The sequence below is a fragment of the Aspergillus oryzae genome, chromosome 1 (assembly GCF_000184455.2).
Source record: "Aspergillus oryzae RIB40 DNA, chromosome 1".
Classification (NCBI taxonomy): Eukaryota; Fungi; Ascomycota; class Eurotiomycetes; order Eurotiales; family Aspergillaceae; genus Aspergillus; species Aspergillus oryzae.
This window is the reverse complement of record NC_036435.1, coordinates 1370680-1385133: the sequence shown is the minus strand read 5'-3', so window position 1 is coordinate 1385133 and position 14454 is coordinate 1370680. Positions and strand designations below refer to the sequence as shown.

Sequence of the window (14454 nt, the reverse complement as noted above, 5' to 3'; positions counted from 1 at the left end):
ACCCGTCTTACAACCTAGAGCGCTAGCGTTGGATGTTTCGCAATTCCGGACGATATGTGGTTATGTATGGCTCCATCCCAGCGTACATCGTCTGGCGACATACAGTGTAGGATTGCTATATTGATCCCTGTAGTGAGGGATAGACAAGGGCCCGAGAAAGCGTAGGCCTCCACAATACCACCACATCATTTAGACACTGATAGCAACTAGCTGTATACTTCGATATGTCAACTGCTATCGAATATGACACAATACTAGCGGTGGGCACTCGCCATAATCCATAATAATACAAGTGGGTGGCGGCGTGATTCGTCGCTCATAGGTCATTCCTTAGCAGTCCGACGCGTAAAGTCCAAGATGTTTCACCACATCTTTCCACAGGATGCTCGCAGTACCCCTCATATGGTGGAATTCAAGCCACATTGTTAGACCGTATCTTCTCCCCGTAGTCTAGTTCCCGATATCGTCGTCAGACAACCGAAGCATGTACGTCATACCAGGGAGGCAAGTCTAAAATTGACTCGCTGTTCATAGAGTCCTCGGGATTCTTGTTTTGGCCAATGATATCTCTCTTTCTTTAAGAGGCTTAGAGTTGTGGAAACTCGACAACCACTCGATTTCGATACATATACTTGGTTCTTCACTCAGCCGCGAACACTCTGCAACATAGAGTTCTGACAACAAAGAACTCCTCCTTCCAAGGTTTCAACAGTAACTTGATATCTGCACGCAGGTGGTAATATTGAAGTTACATTTGGTAAGTTCTGTTCATATGGTCGGTCTTGATCGGCCTTGTTAGTCTGCATGCAGGACACTCATTGGCTAATACTGTGGATACGAAGCTCAACACCTTTCTCACCTGACTTTCCTTCTTTGTAGATCGTGCCGTTGAGACAGTCAGAAAGGGATTCTTTTCCGAGCGACCCTCTTTTTCACCACCAGTGGATCAACTAGCCGCTTCGTTTTTCACTACTCCGCCTATAATCTTGGATATTATATGCTCCTTGCGCAGCCTTGCACGGCAAGGGGGTGGGTCTTTGGTGCGCTGGTACTTGGAAGCGTGGTTTGGGGGGGCATAGGCTACAAGCAAATGACGCTATTTGGCATGAGGGAAGGGTAATTGAACCGTTTGTGAGGCAAGGGAAGGATTTTGTTTGTGGCTAGCAAACACAATCTCTTCCAACAATACACATGATTGAGCATTCAAGGTTCTCTACGAACTACTTCCTAAAAGAGTAATATTGTATTAATAGCATCCGCAATTCCGAGGAATCGAGCGTAACCTTTCTAGATACAGAATCTGCATGCAAGGTGCGCCATAAGACGTCTATCCCATTCCTTGTGCTACATCTACTCAGATCGCACAACCTTGCCAAGAAATACCCATCCGTGTCTATGACCATTTACCCTTAACATGCTAGTAGCGGAACAGACTAAATAGACCTTGATGACAGCGCTGTCAGGCTGCGGTCAAAGCGTCGAGTAAAATGATAGCTGCATAAATGCACAGTTGCATTGGGCCGCAACGACAGGCCCAGAAAGGAAGCTAAGAGCAAGACCGGTGTTCCCCCTGCATAATCGGAGTTGGACTACCCGAGCGCCGAGAATTTCCGGTAGTGCTGCCACCATCCAAGGCCATTAAGGCCCTAGTGATTCAAATCCCGAATCCCTTCCTTTTTCGGCAGAGGCCCCAAAGTGATTTGGAGAGCCGCAAGTCTCGCAATCTGTCTCAGGTTCCCTATCATCATAGATTATAGTGTTCAAACTAGACTCTGAGGGACATGTGGGTACAAGACATCATTCTTTCTGAGGTTACCTTTAACTTCCATTAGCCCTAGTTCAAGTCACGGTTCTAGTGGGGATATCTCCCACCAATCACCGCGCGATACCAGCATTCTGGGAATTACCGAGGCTTTGCCTCAACTTGGTTAGCCTTGGCGGTGAAACTATACTGTCGCCATATACCGCCTACATATCTTCAGGGCTGAGACCTAAGCACCGCCTACCGGGTAAGGATTACTGCCGGATTTCCTTGTTCCGGCAGGGCTGGATACATCATGCGTCTGTTTCACCTCAATCCTATCTGTTTAGAGCCTTTTCTCGGTCTATAAATCATTGAGCCACCAAGTCCAACTACTGCCTGTCCTTATCCCAGGTTTATTCACTCGTTATCCCTCACAATCGACCCAATTGACCCCATAACCACTTCCTCCCGCCGCGCATCACCCTCCTACCAAGCCCAACGTGACGACGACCACCATGCGAACCCACGACGAATTCCTCGCCGACCAAGATGAGCCCGACCAGCCCACCAAAAGAAACAAGGTTACCCATCCCGCGAACCGCATCTGCTATGACTGGATGGTCGTATCTGGAAACTGTCACTATGCTAGGGACCGCGCCGTATTCACGACCTACCGCTCCGTCGACCTGCGCCTGAAAAACAACATCTTCAATCCCACCGACGAGCTACACGTCGCGGGCTTTGGCACCGTTCATCTCACCGTGTGTAGGAGCCCGCAGGACCCGACGTCGCATGTCATCGTGTTGGAGGATGTGCTGCATATCCCCGAGGCCGTGTGTAATGGTTTCAACCCGCTGCTATTCGGTAGTAGCATGTCGTGTAATGCGGATTACTGGGAGGGTGCGGATCGGAGTGGGCAGCCGGTGTGGTTTAGTTTGCCGTTTGCGGGTCATACGAGGTTGGTTTTGGCGGGGGATCCCAAGGGTGAGTCTGAGTTGATTGAGGGGAGGTATTATACGCTTAGTTTGTATATTACGCCGGAGGAGAAGAGGGAGTTGGCGGCTGGGGCTGTGAATGGGAATGGGAATGGTATGGCGTTTTGATATATATTTCTAGGTTTGGGTTTGGGGATCTGGGGTTGGATGGATTTGTGTACTTATTTTGGTGGTTGGCTTACTTGGGTATTGTATTTATCGGTTGTATATTATGAGTCAAGATTCAATGAAAAGTTTCAATGTCTATTAACCTATAGTATATGGCACCATTGAGTCACTCAGGAATGTTTAAAGAATGATCTTGTTCTGCTGATGGCTCTTATCCTTATCATAATTGTACGCTATGTATACGTGAGTCTAAATCAGCTCCTTCAGATGAATCCGACCTTTGAGATTCAACTCGAGCGATCATGGTACTAAGCACTCTTGAATCCGTACATCTTAAGATATTACACTTGCCTAATCTGTTGGGCTGAGGTATACACGTTTCCTACCTTAGCAAGTCTTTACTTTGTGGTTAATGCTTTATTTGATGTATTTCTTCGATGGCCGCTGAGATCTCTTGTTTGTGAAAACCTACGGAAAGGACCATATCTGCCTATGGGTTGTTTTAGCAAGATATCCTAGGTAACAAAACGATTCTATCTTTTCGCCCGCTTACTCGTTCCCTATAAGCTACTGAACGACCGTTGCTAGCCTGGATATAGCTTCGCAGCTGCTTCATGTACTTCACCTCATGGAAGCTTTTGCTCTCTGTATCCTTGTCTATAATTTAATACGACTCAGTCGGATTTTTTTTATATACCTACAATTGCTTAAGCCATATAATTTCTAATTTGAGCTGAAAGAATATCTTGACTTCTGACAATTTCTACTATAACTGTCCATCTACAAAATTTCCTGTTTATGTTGAATATTGTTTCTGTAGTCGACAATTTCATTGTGGTCAACCGTGCCTTTCAGGTTTCTGGTCGACCACCCACACGCCCTTTTGATCAAGTGTCGGGACTAGGATGTGTAGCGAAAGCTAATTGGCAAGAATCTGATTGAAGCTGATGTCCGGCGTGGGACTGAACGTTTATGATCAGCAGTTGGCTGTATTTCTCTTGGTATGTAGTGGGAACATTATATGTTGTGTCCCAGGGATAAGTGACGAACTGTTAAGGCTATGCGAAGTGCACGTCTGGAAGAGCTCGTCGGTTGAACATCCCAAGAGAAGATATAGACTGCGCTATTTAGAATACACTCCGCCACCCTGGACTGCTCAAGCGGTTGGATTATTGAACGGTTGAAGCCAGCGGTCATTGGTTAATGCGTCCGTTACTCGGACTTCAACTTAACATCTAACAATATTTCATATAGAAGCATTAGTACGGCAAAGTGCAGTGCTTGCTACCTTCATCACTATTGTCTGACCATGATCAAACCTGTATGCGCATTCACCTATACATCTGTGGACCAGAAGAGCTGGGGCTATAGCCGGTAACTCTGTTTGAACTGTATGCACAGCAAAGTGGGATGTTCAGCTACTAATGTAGCTAAAATCATACTACTTCCTATATAACTCTTAAATTTCCGTCTATTCCATTTTCGTCGACCCTGATTGGAGAATGTCCCTCAATGTTTGTTACTAGTTACCTTCTACATAAATCTTAGCGGAGGCAACCATTTACACTCCGCATATTCAGATAGAAACCACGGCATCCAATCATCTATACCTATAACTATCTTTATTCTCGGCACTAGAAGAAGAGTAACATGAACTTCTTCTGGGAGGAGCGTGATACATGGCCCCTACACTCGATACCCACGTGGACTTGACCAGCGTTATGACTCTGTGGTTAATAACCAGAGTCATATATATTTTAACTACGTCACCGACTTAGTGATCTTTTTAGCCATCCCCGCATGAGGTCGAGTAATTATATATCATACCATAACTCTTACTTGACGGACAGGCGTAATACTTTCCAGCAGAGTGAAGTTATTGTCTTAGTTTCCTTCACCGTTGTATTGGGTGCGACGAGCAAAGCCTCACATAGTGGCAACACCATAGCTTAATGGTTTATGGGCAAGGCCTTGGATTGTTAATCTCTAAAATAAGTGACACTGAGTCGCCTATAATGATAGCAATGTCGATCTCGACCGATTAAAGACTAACATGTCTTCAAATTCCATTTCCGATTGCTGGGTGGAGGCTCAACATATATCAGGCAGTTGTTCTGTTTTGAATTTGGTGACTATAGAAGTGAGAAGTGCTAAGTCCAATGCTTCGCAGCCTAATGTTTGTGTAGTTCTAGGTTAGCTGAAATCATCCTTCGATTCAGTCTTGACTATCCTTGCTACCTAGGACATAATGAAGCATTATAAGCCCCGTGCCAGGTCCGCGACCATGCGTTTGGCTGCAAACTGCAGTCGGTGGCTAGTAAGGTCAGAAGCTTATTCTCTCTCACTCGGAATCTTCCACTGTCTCTTAAGCCTCACGAAATTCCTACGACTGTGATTGCACTATAGAAGTTCATTGATCCAAGCTCTCAAAAGGCAAGTCCACGACTACGCGCTATCATGTGGCGATGTGACTCAACACAAGTAGCCAGCTTTCATCTACCATGACCAAAAGCTCCTGAAATGCCCTAAGTACATTAGGTGTTAGAGTCCGTGACAAGGTTCATCTGCATCTGGACATCACCCGCGCACAATCCTCTTTCTGCCCTCAAACTGGCTAATGCAAGCATCTCTATTTACCATAGTATTCGCATACAGGAAATGACATCTCCATAAAGCAAACAGAGCCAAACCGACTAATTAATTACAAAATCGGTAAATACGGCCGAGGCCCATGTCAGTACCCTGCAATACCAATGCACGATGCCTTATGCAAATCAAACCCAAGGACCTCGGCTGCTGGGAAGTACCTTTCGATTTTTATTTATTCCACCAATCTCCGCTCTCACTAATGTTTCACCCTTGCAAGTTGACAAACATAGTAAAGATGTTGTCGGTGCGTTTTTAAATTCTCTAAAAGAATATTTTGTGTGAGATCCACCATTGCGGTGCTTGTTTATCGGTCTTAGCTTCTAGGTTATGTGTGCTACAACGTGGAATACAAACGCCCTCATTGTTATAGGAGTAACTATAGACTGGTGATTGATAGCATGTATACCTGCTATGAGAATATAAGTCAAGTTGGTTTCGTTAGTGAGTCTGTGCTTCTTCAGGGGACCAAGTGTCTCCGGATCTAATAGGACACAAGGTGCATATAAACTACAAAGATGTGAATTTCTTTTTCGGGTTAGTTAGGGGCTTGCCAGCATATTAACTATATTCTACATATGCAGGAGCACGTCTATTAGGGAGTTCTTCACCGGCATCCCCATAGGTAGCTTCACTCCACATAAGAACCAGTGCTTTGACTCCTAGCTCGCTTAGCAGTTCGGAAATGAGGACCCTCAGAAGACACATCGCCACATACCTTACCACGAGCATGCTCTCATCCAGACTCTGCCATACGGCAATAATATCTCGGGGCCATGTTGCCACTGTCCCTCGGTAGCAACCGACGTTCACCAAGTCAGTGCGGCGGCAAGTGATCGGGTCCGATCTTGATCCAGTCGCCTCATACCAGCTAAACCCAAAAATAGTGATCGGTGAGTCTGTCCAAGTAGGCCTGGACGAGGCCACAGACCATCATGTGTTATTACAAGTTCGTGCGGAAAGCTAACCTGCAGTCGCGTGTCAATACCTAACGGAATGCACTAATGAACAGCCTGGAGGTCTTGCCATGTGGTTTGTAATCAATACTACTAAGTTCCATCTCATTTGCATGCCTTGAAACATTGCAGTGAGAAGCGACGCCAATGGAGGGTGTTTACTGTTTAGCGGCGTGACAGAGCCAAGACGGACCAATGTCTTGACGTCGCTTAATTCCCGAGACGCTTTTACCCTGCAGCTAAGACTAGTTAGCAATCGAATTCTTGACAAGCACTCAATCACAGGACAGCCGCGGATCCTAGGGCCGCATTCCCAGTCGCAATCCTGGCTTAACGGACGCAGGCTAATCCTGTCGACCCCGGATAGTCCACCCACAAAACCCCAGGAAATTAAATAGATGGGGGCTGGACCCTGGACTGTAGTGCTTACTCGAAGAGAAAAGGACACGGCAATTCGGACCGATCACCGCACTCGATAGTTCCTGGATTGGCATGGCCATTAGAAGCAAGAATTATGGCGTGAGCTAACTTGGGCATCCATCGTTTAGAGGCAGACCACGAGGTTGAGTGGGAATCTGACCACACGAGAACGATGGGGAGCTTGTTGGATCTCAGAATCTACCACCTCGTATTGGTCCTCCACAATCCCCCGCGAAGCTAGAATACGGGCTAACCCAGTACCATATTCCCCAGATTTAACTCTGATAGACGCTTATACCCTTTTCGTTACGGAGGGATCACTCCTTGTTACTTTCATCCGCGGGGTGTCTCTGTGTCCATACACAGGGCTGAATAGTCGACAAATCCTGGCCTTTAATATGTTCAGACGACACAGTTTAATATAATCCGTATTGTATCGTAATTAATCCGAATCTGGTTGGAATGGTATGATACACCGAAACGCTCGGAGTTTTATATTGTATATCAACCTCCCCCTCGCCTCCCTTGGCTTCGCTTTTTTTTGATCAGACTATGTAATTGTATCCACTGACCTGATCTTCTTTGCCTCCTCTTTGACCCATCATGGCTGATAAGGTGGATGCCACTGTGTCCCACAGTGACAACCCGGGCGAAGCCCAGATCAAGGGCGTCAACAATGCCGCGTTGGCGGTAGCCACCATTCAGCAGAAGCCCAAACTGCTGAGCAAGAGCATGCTGAAGGTATCGCACCTATGATTTGCGTTGATGAACAGACAGCCACTGACCAATACAGCTGTACTGGTGTATCGCGGTAGCCATGCTCAACTCCTGCATCAACGGATACGACGGCTCGCTCATGGGCTCCATCAACAGCTACGAACAATACAGATCATACTTCGGGTTCGATCCAGACGAGGGTACGCCCTCTACCGGAATCGTCTACGCTATCTACACCATCGGAAACATCGTCGGCTCATTCACGGCCGGTCCCTTTACTGATTTCAAAGGTACCCCCCTTTCCCCCCATACACATCACCTCCCAAACCCGGCTAAGTCGCTATTTCATAGGTCGTCGCGTCGGCATGGCCCTCGGCTCCATCTTCATTATCATCGGAACAATCGTCCAAGCCACATGCCATAACCTGGGCGGCTTCATGGCGGGCAGATTCATCTTGGGCTTCGGCGTCGCGACCTCCGCCACGGCCGGTCCGGCTTACGTCTCCGAGATGGCCCATCCCGCGTACCGAGGTGCAATGACGGGTCTATACAACGTGTTGTGGTTCGGCGGTGGTATTCCGGGAACCTTCATCCCGTGGAGGACGGCTGATATCGAGGGGACGATGAGCTGGCGGATTCCGATCTGGCTGCAGATGATCTTTTCGGGACTGGTACTTTTGTTCTGCTTTACCGTGCCAGAGGTAGGTCGTCACTCCAGTCTGAGATCCAAACAAGCGAAACTAACAGAATCCAGTCGCCCCGTTGGCTCATCTCCCAAGACAAGCACGAAGCCGCGCTCAAGGTGCTAGCCGAATACCACGGAGAAGGCGATCGCAACGCGCCCATCGTGCAACTCGAGTACCGGGAGATGGTGGAGGATATTTCCATGACCGGTTCAGACAAGCGCTGGTGGGATTACCGGGAGCTATTCAACAGTCGCGAGACACGTTATCGATCCATGCTCGTTATCTTTATGGGTATGTACCACATACTGCAGCTCATCACCATCCCCCAGCTAATTAAGTCTCATAGCCTTCTTCGGGCAGTGGTCCGGCAACGGCCCCGTCTCCTACTACTACCCACAGATGCTCCGTGGCGCAGGTATCGAAAACAATAACACCCGACTCCTCCTGCAAGGACTACAAAACGTGGTGCAGTTCATCGGCGCCGTGTTCGGTGCGCTCATCACCGATCGTGTCGGTCGTCGGCCCCAGCTGCTCCTCTCAACCGGTATCATCGTCATCCTCTTCGCCATCGTGCTGGCATTGAACGCAACCAACGTCGTGGACGGTCCAGATGGCGAGCCCATCGCTAAGAGCGGCATCACAGCCCGGGCTCAAATCGCCATGATCTTCATCTTCGGGTTCGTGTATTCGGCCGGTTGGACGCCGAATCAGGCTATGTACCCGGTTGAATGTCTTCGATATGAAAGTCGTGCTAAGGGAATGGGCATGAATAACGTACGTATCTTCTATCAATTCATTATTACTTCTCACTTCTGCAAGAAAAGATACTAATAAAGAACAGTTCTTCGTCAACATCGCCTCCTTCTACAACACCTTCGTAACCGGAATCGCCTTCTCCGGCGCCGGCTGGAAATACTACTTCCTATTCATATTCTGGGACGCCTTCGAATTCATCATCATCTACTTCCTATTCGTCGAGACCAGCAAACGCACCCTGGAAGAATTGACCGCCATCTTCCAGGCCAAGAGTCCCGTCAAGGCGTCGTTGAAAAAGGATGAAGTGTTTGTTGCGAGTGATGGGGCGGCTGCTCTTCAGAAGGAGGTTTAATTTTATTTTATTTTCCGGGGGTTTTTATACGAGGGGGCCTTGGGGTGATCTTCTCGTATAAGGTTATTGGGTGTGGGTTGGACGGGAGGGTTTATATTAATTTCATTTATTTGACCCACTGGTTCTTTTTTCCTTTAATTTAAGTATTAGGGTTTTGTAGGTAGGTATGTTAATTAAATCATGAGCTTGTCTTGTCTATGTCCTGTCTTATTCTTTGTACATATATCAATCAATCATATCACTAGGTATCCGTGTATATCCAGAAAACAAAAGAAATAAAAATGAAAAGTAAGAAAAATCAATATCCACAAAAGAAACAACCAAAGATAGAAAAGAATAAACTATTCCCTCCGTACAATAGTCTCCCTAACAATCTTAATCCCCTCCTGACTCCCCCGACTCTCCTCATCCCAATTCCCAGTCCCCGCCTCACAAATCGTTGGCTGCGAAGGCAAAATCGTCTGCTCATCATGATACTGCGTATCCGGCAACGACAACGGATGCTTGAACTTCCGTTTCCGATTGCTGCTATGCATGGTACTCTTGGAGTTCAGTCCGCCGCTATCCGTCAACGGATAGCTGTTTGCGCTGACGCCTTTCGTGCTGATGTACCAGCCTGCTCGGCGGGCGATGCGGCGACATAGGGCGTAGATCATGGGGGCGTTGCCGATTATGACGGCCACGAAGGTTTCGCGACAGGCCCAGCTGCCGGCTTGTTGGGCGCCGTTTGCGCCGGCCTGTTTTTGTTCTTTGTTAGCTTGTTTGGGAGTGTGGTGGTTTTGGGGTGTTGGACTGGGGAGTTGGGAGTTGGGAGTTGGGAGTTGGGAGTTGGGAGTTGGGAGTTGGGAGTTGGGAGTTAGGGGAGGAGACGTACTGTGACAATTAACACGCAACGGAGGATACCAGCTGCCATGACGAAGATTCCGCCGCTGAAGAGGACGAGGAGTTCGAGTTTTTCGCGCCATGGGAGGCGGGCTTTGAAGAGCATCTTTGGTTCGTTTGTTAGCTTTGTGTGTATAGTACTTCTGCATAGAACTTGTAGGGACGTGGAAGAAGGCAGCATACCGGTGTCGGAATCGATATCAAGTATACGTCTGTCGCAACGTTCAAAGTAACAGTAACGTAGACGTCGATCTGCGACACCGCGGGCTGGCAGTAATTGCCTGGGTCTGGGTATATTTGCCAGTTTTTATGCATGGGATGGCAACCGAACAGGATGGAGCAAATGACGGCGATATAGGTTGCGCCAATGAGGACGTAGGCGATTTGGACACGACGGTGCATATTGATCAGACCGGCTCTAGATCCAATTAGTTAGCTATCATTTTCTCTGTCGCATTCGTATCTACGAATGATATAAAGGATAACCGATGTACGAAGGAAGGAACGTACGTCAATCGCGAGTAGAAAATCGCCATACAAGCTTTCAACAACCACAGCAGGGTTGTATACAGCGACCAACCCAGAACCTGGGTCTTGGAGCCGCCCACGCGCAGCTGGTATTCTTCCGAAGTGGGAGAAAGCGTGGCTCGTTGCTCATCGGTCATGGAGTTGTTGGCCAGACCCATCCACCAAGCGCCAACGCAGTAAGCGGCGCCCGATTCCAACCCGTAGACCACCTGTTTTGTCTATGAGTACCCTGGGTGATGTTATTGTGGAGGAGGGGTAGCATACCCCCGCTAAGGGCATGAGGAAGTCATCGAGCTGGAAGTTTCTCGGTCCAGCGGTGATCCATCGTGCGGTGATGCGGATAGCGATGGTAACGATTGCGATGGCGAGGAGGGTGAAGGCCTCGATGGTAAAGTCATCCCCGGCCATGGTGGCAGTATGGACGTCTGTGCGGGACTCAGATCATAAGAGAACAGAGGGGGAAGATCAGGGGAGGCAAAAGCGCTGAACTTTGGTATTAAAAGTAGCTTTATAGCTGGATGGTGCGCAGGCCGGAAAGCCGGCGCACGGAAGATCGATGTATCTATCCAGGGGGGGAAACGGGTCGAAATCAATTCCCGTCCGACAAGCACATGGCCCGACAGGTTGGGTCTGAAGGACCGTTATCAGTTGGCAGCGGGGACGCCAAACGCTTGTCCGGTGCGTCAGTCTCCATTTCGCTTCGAATGAGCGCCCTTAGGGTTACCCGTTTGGGAAATCGTGGTGGCTCCCCGACGTTTGGCCATGGACTATCAGTGGAGCGTCGGCTGCGGAAAGGGATTATGATTACGATTACTATTTATAAGGAGTTATTTCCTGGATTCGTAGCTATTGCTTAAGCACTTTCTGGGCTAGTTGCCTGCTCGGACCGTCGTCCTGCAAGGAAAAGTTTAGGGTTTGTGATGCATTATCTGGCGATCACCCTTGTTAGATTGACAGTAGACAATCTAATGTGATACCCTACATCTCGCATGAACCTCTATCGGATCTGACTTTGGATAGAAAGTCAAACACAAATTGTTTTGTGCATACGTCCAGCGTGGATCTTGGGCTGTCAACTTGAAGAATGACAAGCTCCACCCCTAAAAAAGTACTAATCCATAGTCAACCAGCAGGTTCCACCTGAAACATAGGCTAAGAAACGACTGCAGAACCCGGGAGAATCCCCAATGATAATAACCTGTCAAACTCCACTGCTCCACCGATTTTACCTCATTTGAATCCCGACGCCGTTTTAGCCAGTCGCTAGGCCGAACTTAACGGTGGCGCGATGCAACCACGCTTCTTCTAATTTTCCTAATTGTCTAGCCTCCGTGCGTCCAATTTAAAAAACTCTTTTTCTTGCCATCTCGCCAGTCTTTGGCTATCGGGTGGGAATGCCGACCTTCGAGACTTCGACCGTTTCTCCCTGGTCCCCGGGGAATGAGGGAAAATTCCGCGATCGGCGTGCTATACTCAACTAATATAATCTCGTCAAAGTCACTCCACCCGGGCTTCCCCTCTTGTGCTGCTCCTTAAATACCCTTCACGGCCATTGCGGGGGACGGTGTTCGGCTGCAAATCACCATTGAAACTAATCCTGCAACGATTGCATTGCATGTACCTGTGAATTGATCACCATGGAGACTGTTGACGTGACAGTCATCGGAGCGGGTATGTCCACACGTCGGAATTGATACGTCGCAAGTTCCCCAACTCACGTCACACCAACAGGATGGAGTGGTCTCGCTGCCCTCAAGACCTACCACCAGGTCGACCCCTCCGCCTCGATTGTGCTATTCGAGAGCGCGGCCTCGGTCGGCGGCGTCTGGGCCAAGCACCGCCTGTATGCCGGCCTCAAATCCAACAACATGCTGGGCACCTATGAGTTCAGCGACTTCCCCATGGACGCCTCGTTCGGCGTCCAGCTCGGCCAACATATCCCGGGCACCGTGATCCAACAGTACATGGAGCGCTTTGTCGAGCACTTTCAGCTCAGCGAGTTCATCCGCCTGAACACGCGCGTGCGCATCGCGGAACATAATTCCGACGGGACCTGGACCCTGACCATCGACGACACCGACGGCGAGAAGACCGTCGTGAGCAAAAAGCTCATCGTCTGCACCGGCATCACCTCCCAGCCCTACATGCCCACTATCACCGGCCAGGACACCTTCGATGCACCGCTCTTCCACTGTCGCGACCTGCCCCAGCACCAAGACGCCGTCCTGCAACCCAACAAGCGCATCACCGTCCTCGGCGGCACCAAATCTGCCTGGGACGCCGTCTACGCCGCCGCAACCGCCGGCGCCCACGTCGACTGGATCATCCGCGACAACGGCCACGGCCCCGTCTGGATGGCCCCGGCCTACGTAACCCCATTGAAGAAATGGCTCGAGAAGCTCGTCACCACGCGCCTCCTCACCTGGTTCAGCCCCTGCATCTGGGGCGACGCCGACGGCTGCAGCCCCATCCGCAACTTCCTGCACGGCACCTGGCTCGGCCGCAAAATCGTCGACACCTTCTGGTCCATCCTGGCCAACGACGTGATCACCCTGAACAAATACGACTCCCACCCTGAAACCAAGAAACTCAAACCCTGGTTCAGTCCCTTCTGGATCGCCTCAGGCCTCAGCATCCTCAACTACCCAACCAACTTCTTCGACCTTGTCACCGAAGGCAAAGTGCAAATCCACATCGACCACATCACCCACCTCACTCCCAAAACCATCCACCTCGCCTCCGGCACCCAAATCCAATCCGACACCCTCATCTGCGCCACAGGCTGGCAAGCAACCCCCAACATCGACTTCCGACCCTCGACCCTCTCCCAAACCCTCGGCTTCCCCTGGGCCGAAGACCCCATCCCCCAATCCGTCATCCAACAAGCCGACGCAGAGATCCTCTCCCGCTTCCCACGACTGGCCACCCCACCCCCCAAACCAGCCAACTATGCCCCCCTCGCTCCCGACGCCCCAGCAGCAGCAAAACACCCCTTCCGTCTCGCCCGCTTGATGATCCCCCCCGCCCTCGCAAATACCAGGTCAATCGCCTTCATGGGTCTCGCAATGACAATCAACACCACCATGCTCGCTCAAGCCCAAGCCCTCTGGATCTCAGCCTATTTCACCGAAAACCTCACCCCTGCCCCGCGAGAACAGTGTCCCCCTCATCTCCGGAAGGTGCTCGAGCAGGATAATGCGGATGTCGATGCAGATCTCGTCTGGGAAACAGCCCTGCATTCGCAGTTCGGGGTGCATCGCTACCGCGGTGGGTTTGGGAAACGGAACCCGGATTTCGTGTTTGATGCGGTGCCATATGTGGATTTGTTGTTGAGGGATTTGGGGCTGGATTATACGAGGAAGGGCGGGTTGAAGTGGTTGGAGCCGTATGGGGTAGAGGATTATAGGGGGTTAGTGGAAGAATGGATTGATAGTAAGGAAAAGGTGGGGAAGAAGGATAATTGAGTGGTTGTTTGGTGATTGTATATATACCGTTCTCAAACCAAAAAGAAGTATTTGTGGGTAGTCTTTTGCTAATGTTGTTGAGTTTTCTGTGATGATGTGGGTTTGTTGTAGTTTGTTTTGTTGTATATTTTGTAGTGTTTGTGAGGTTTGTAGGGTCTTCTCTCCTGTAGTTGGTAATATAGGTTGTTTTTCTATATGTG

The 14454-nt window shown here is 49.4% G+C and overlaps 3 protein-coding genes across 3 annotated transcripts; 2 read left to right on the top strand and 1 right to left on the bottom strand.

Annotated features, from left to right (window-relative positions):
* Positions 1-2259: 2259 nt before the first annotated feature.
* On the top strand, positions 2260-3038 carry AO090009000519 (uncharacterized protein; the record flags this gene model as incomplete). Its single annotated transcript, XM_023235605.1, has 3 exons — positions 2260-2767; positions 2861-2911; positions 3034-3038. The coding sequence occupies 3 exons, from the start codon at positions 2260-2262 to the stop codon at positions 3036-3038; spliced, it is 564 nt and encodes a 187-aa protein (XP_023088688.1).
* A 4880-nt stretch (positions 3039-7918) lies between these two features.
* Positions 7919-11198, bottom strand: AO090009000517 (uncharacterized protein; the record flags this gene model as incomplete). The annotated part of the gene is made up of 6 exons (XM_023235597.1): positions 7919-8131; positions 9737-10117; positions 10255-10368; positions 10446-10680; positions 10773-10999; positions 11055-11198. 6 exons carry the CDS (start codon positions 11196-11198, stop codon positions 7919-7921), a joined length of 1314 nt encoding a protein of 437 aa, XP_023088687.1.
* Positions 11199-12427: 1229 nt separating this feature from the next.
* Positions 12428-14254, top strand: AO090009000516 (flavin-binding monooxygenase-like protein; the record flags this gene model as incomplete). The annotated part of the gene is made up of 2 exons (XM_001816910.1): positions 12428-12461; positions 12522-14254. 2 exons carry the CDS (start codon positions 12428-12430, stop codon positions 14252-14254), a joined length of 1767 nt encoding a protein of 588 aa, XP_001816962.1.
* Between the last annotated feature and the right edge of the window lie 200 nt (positions 14255-14454).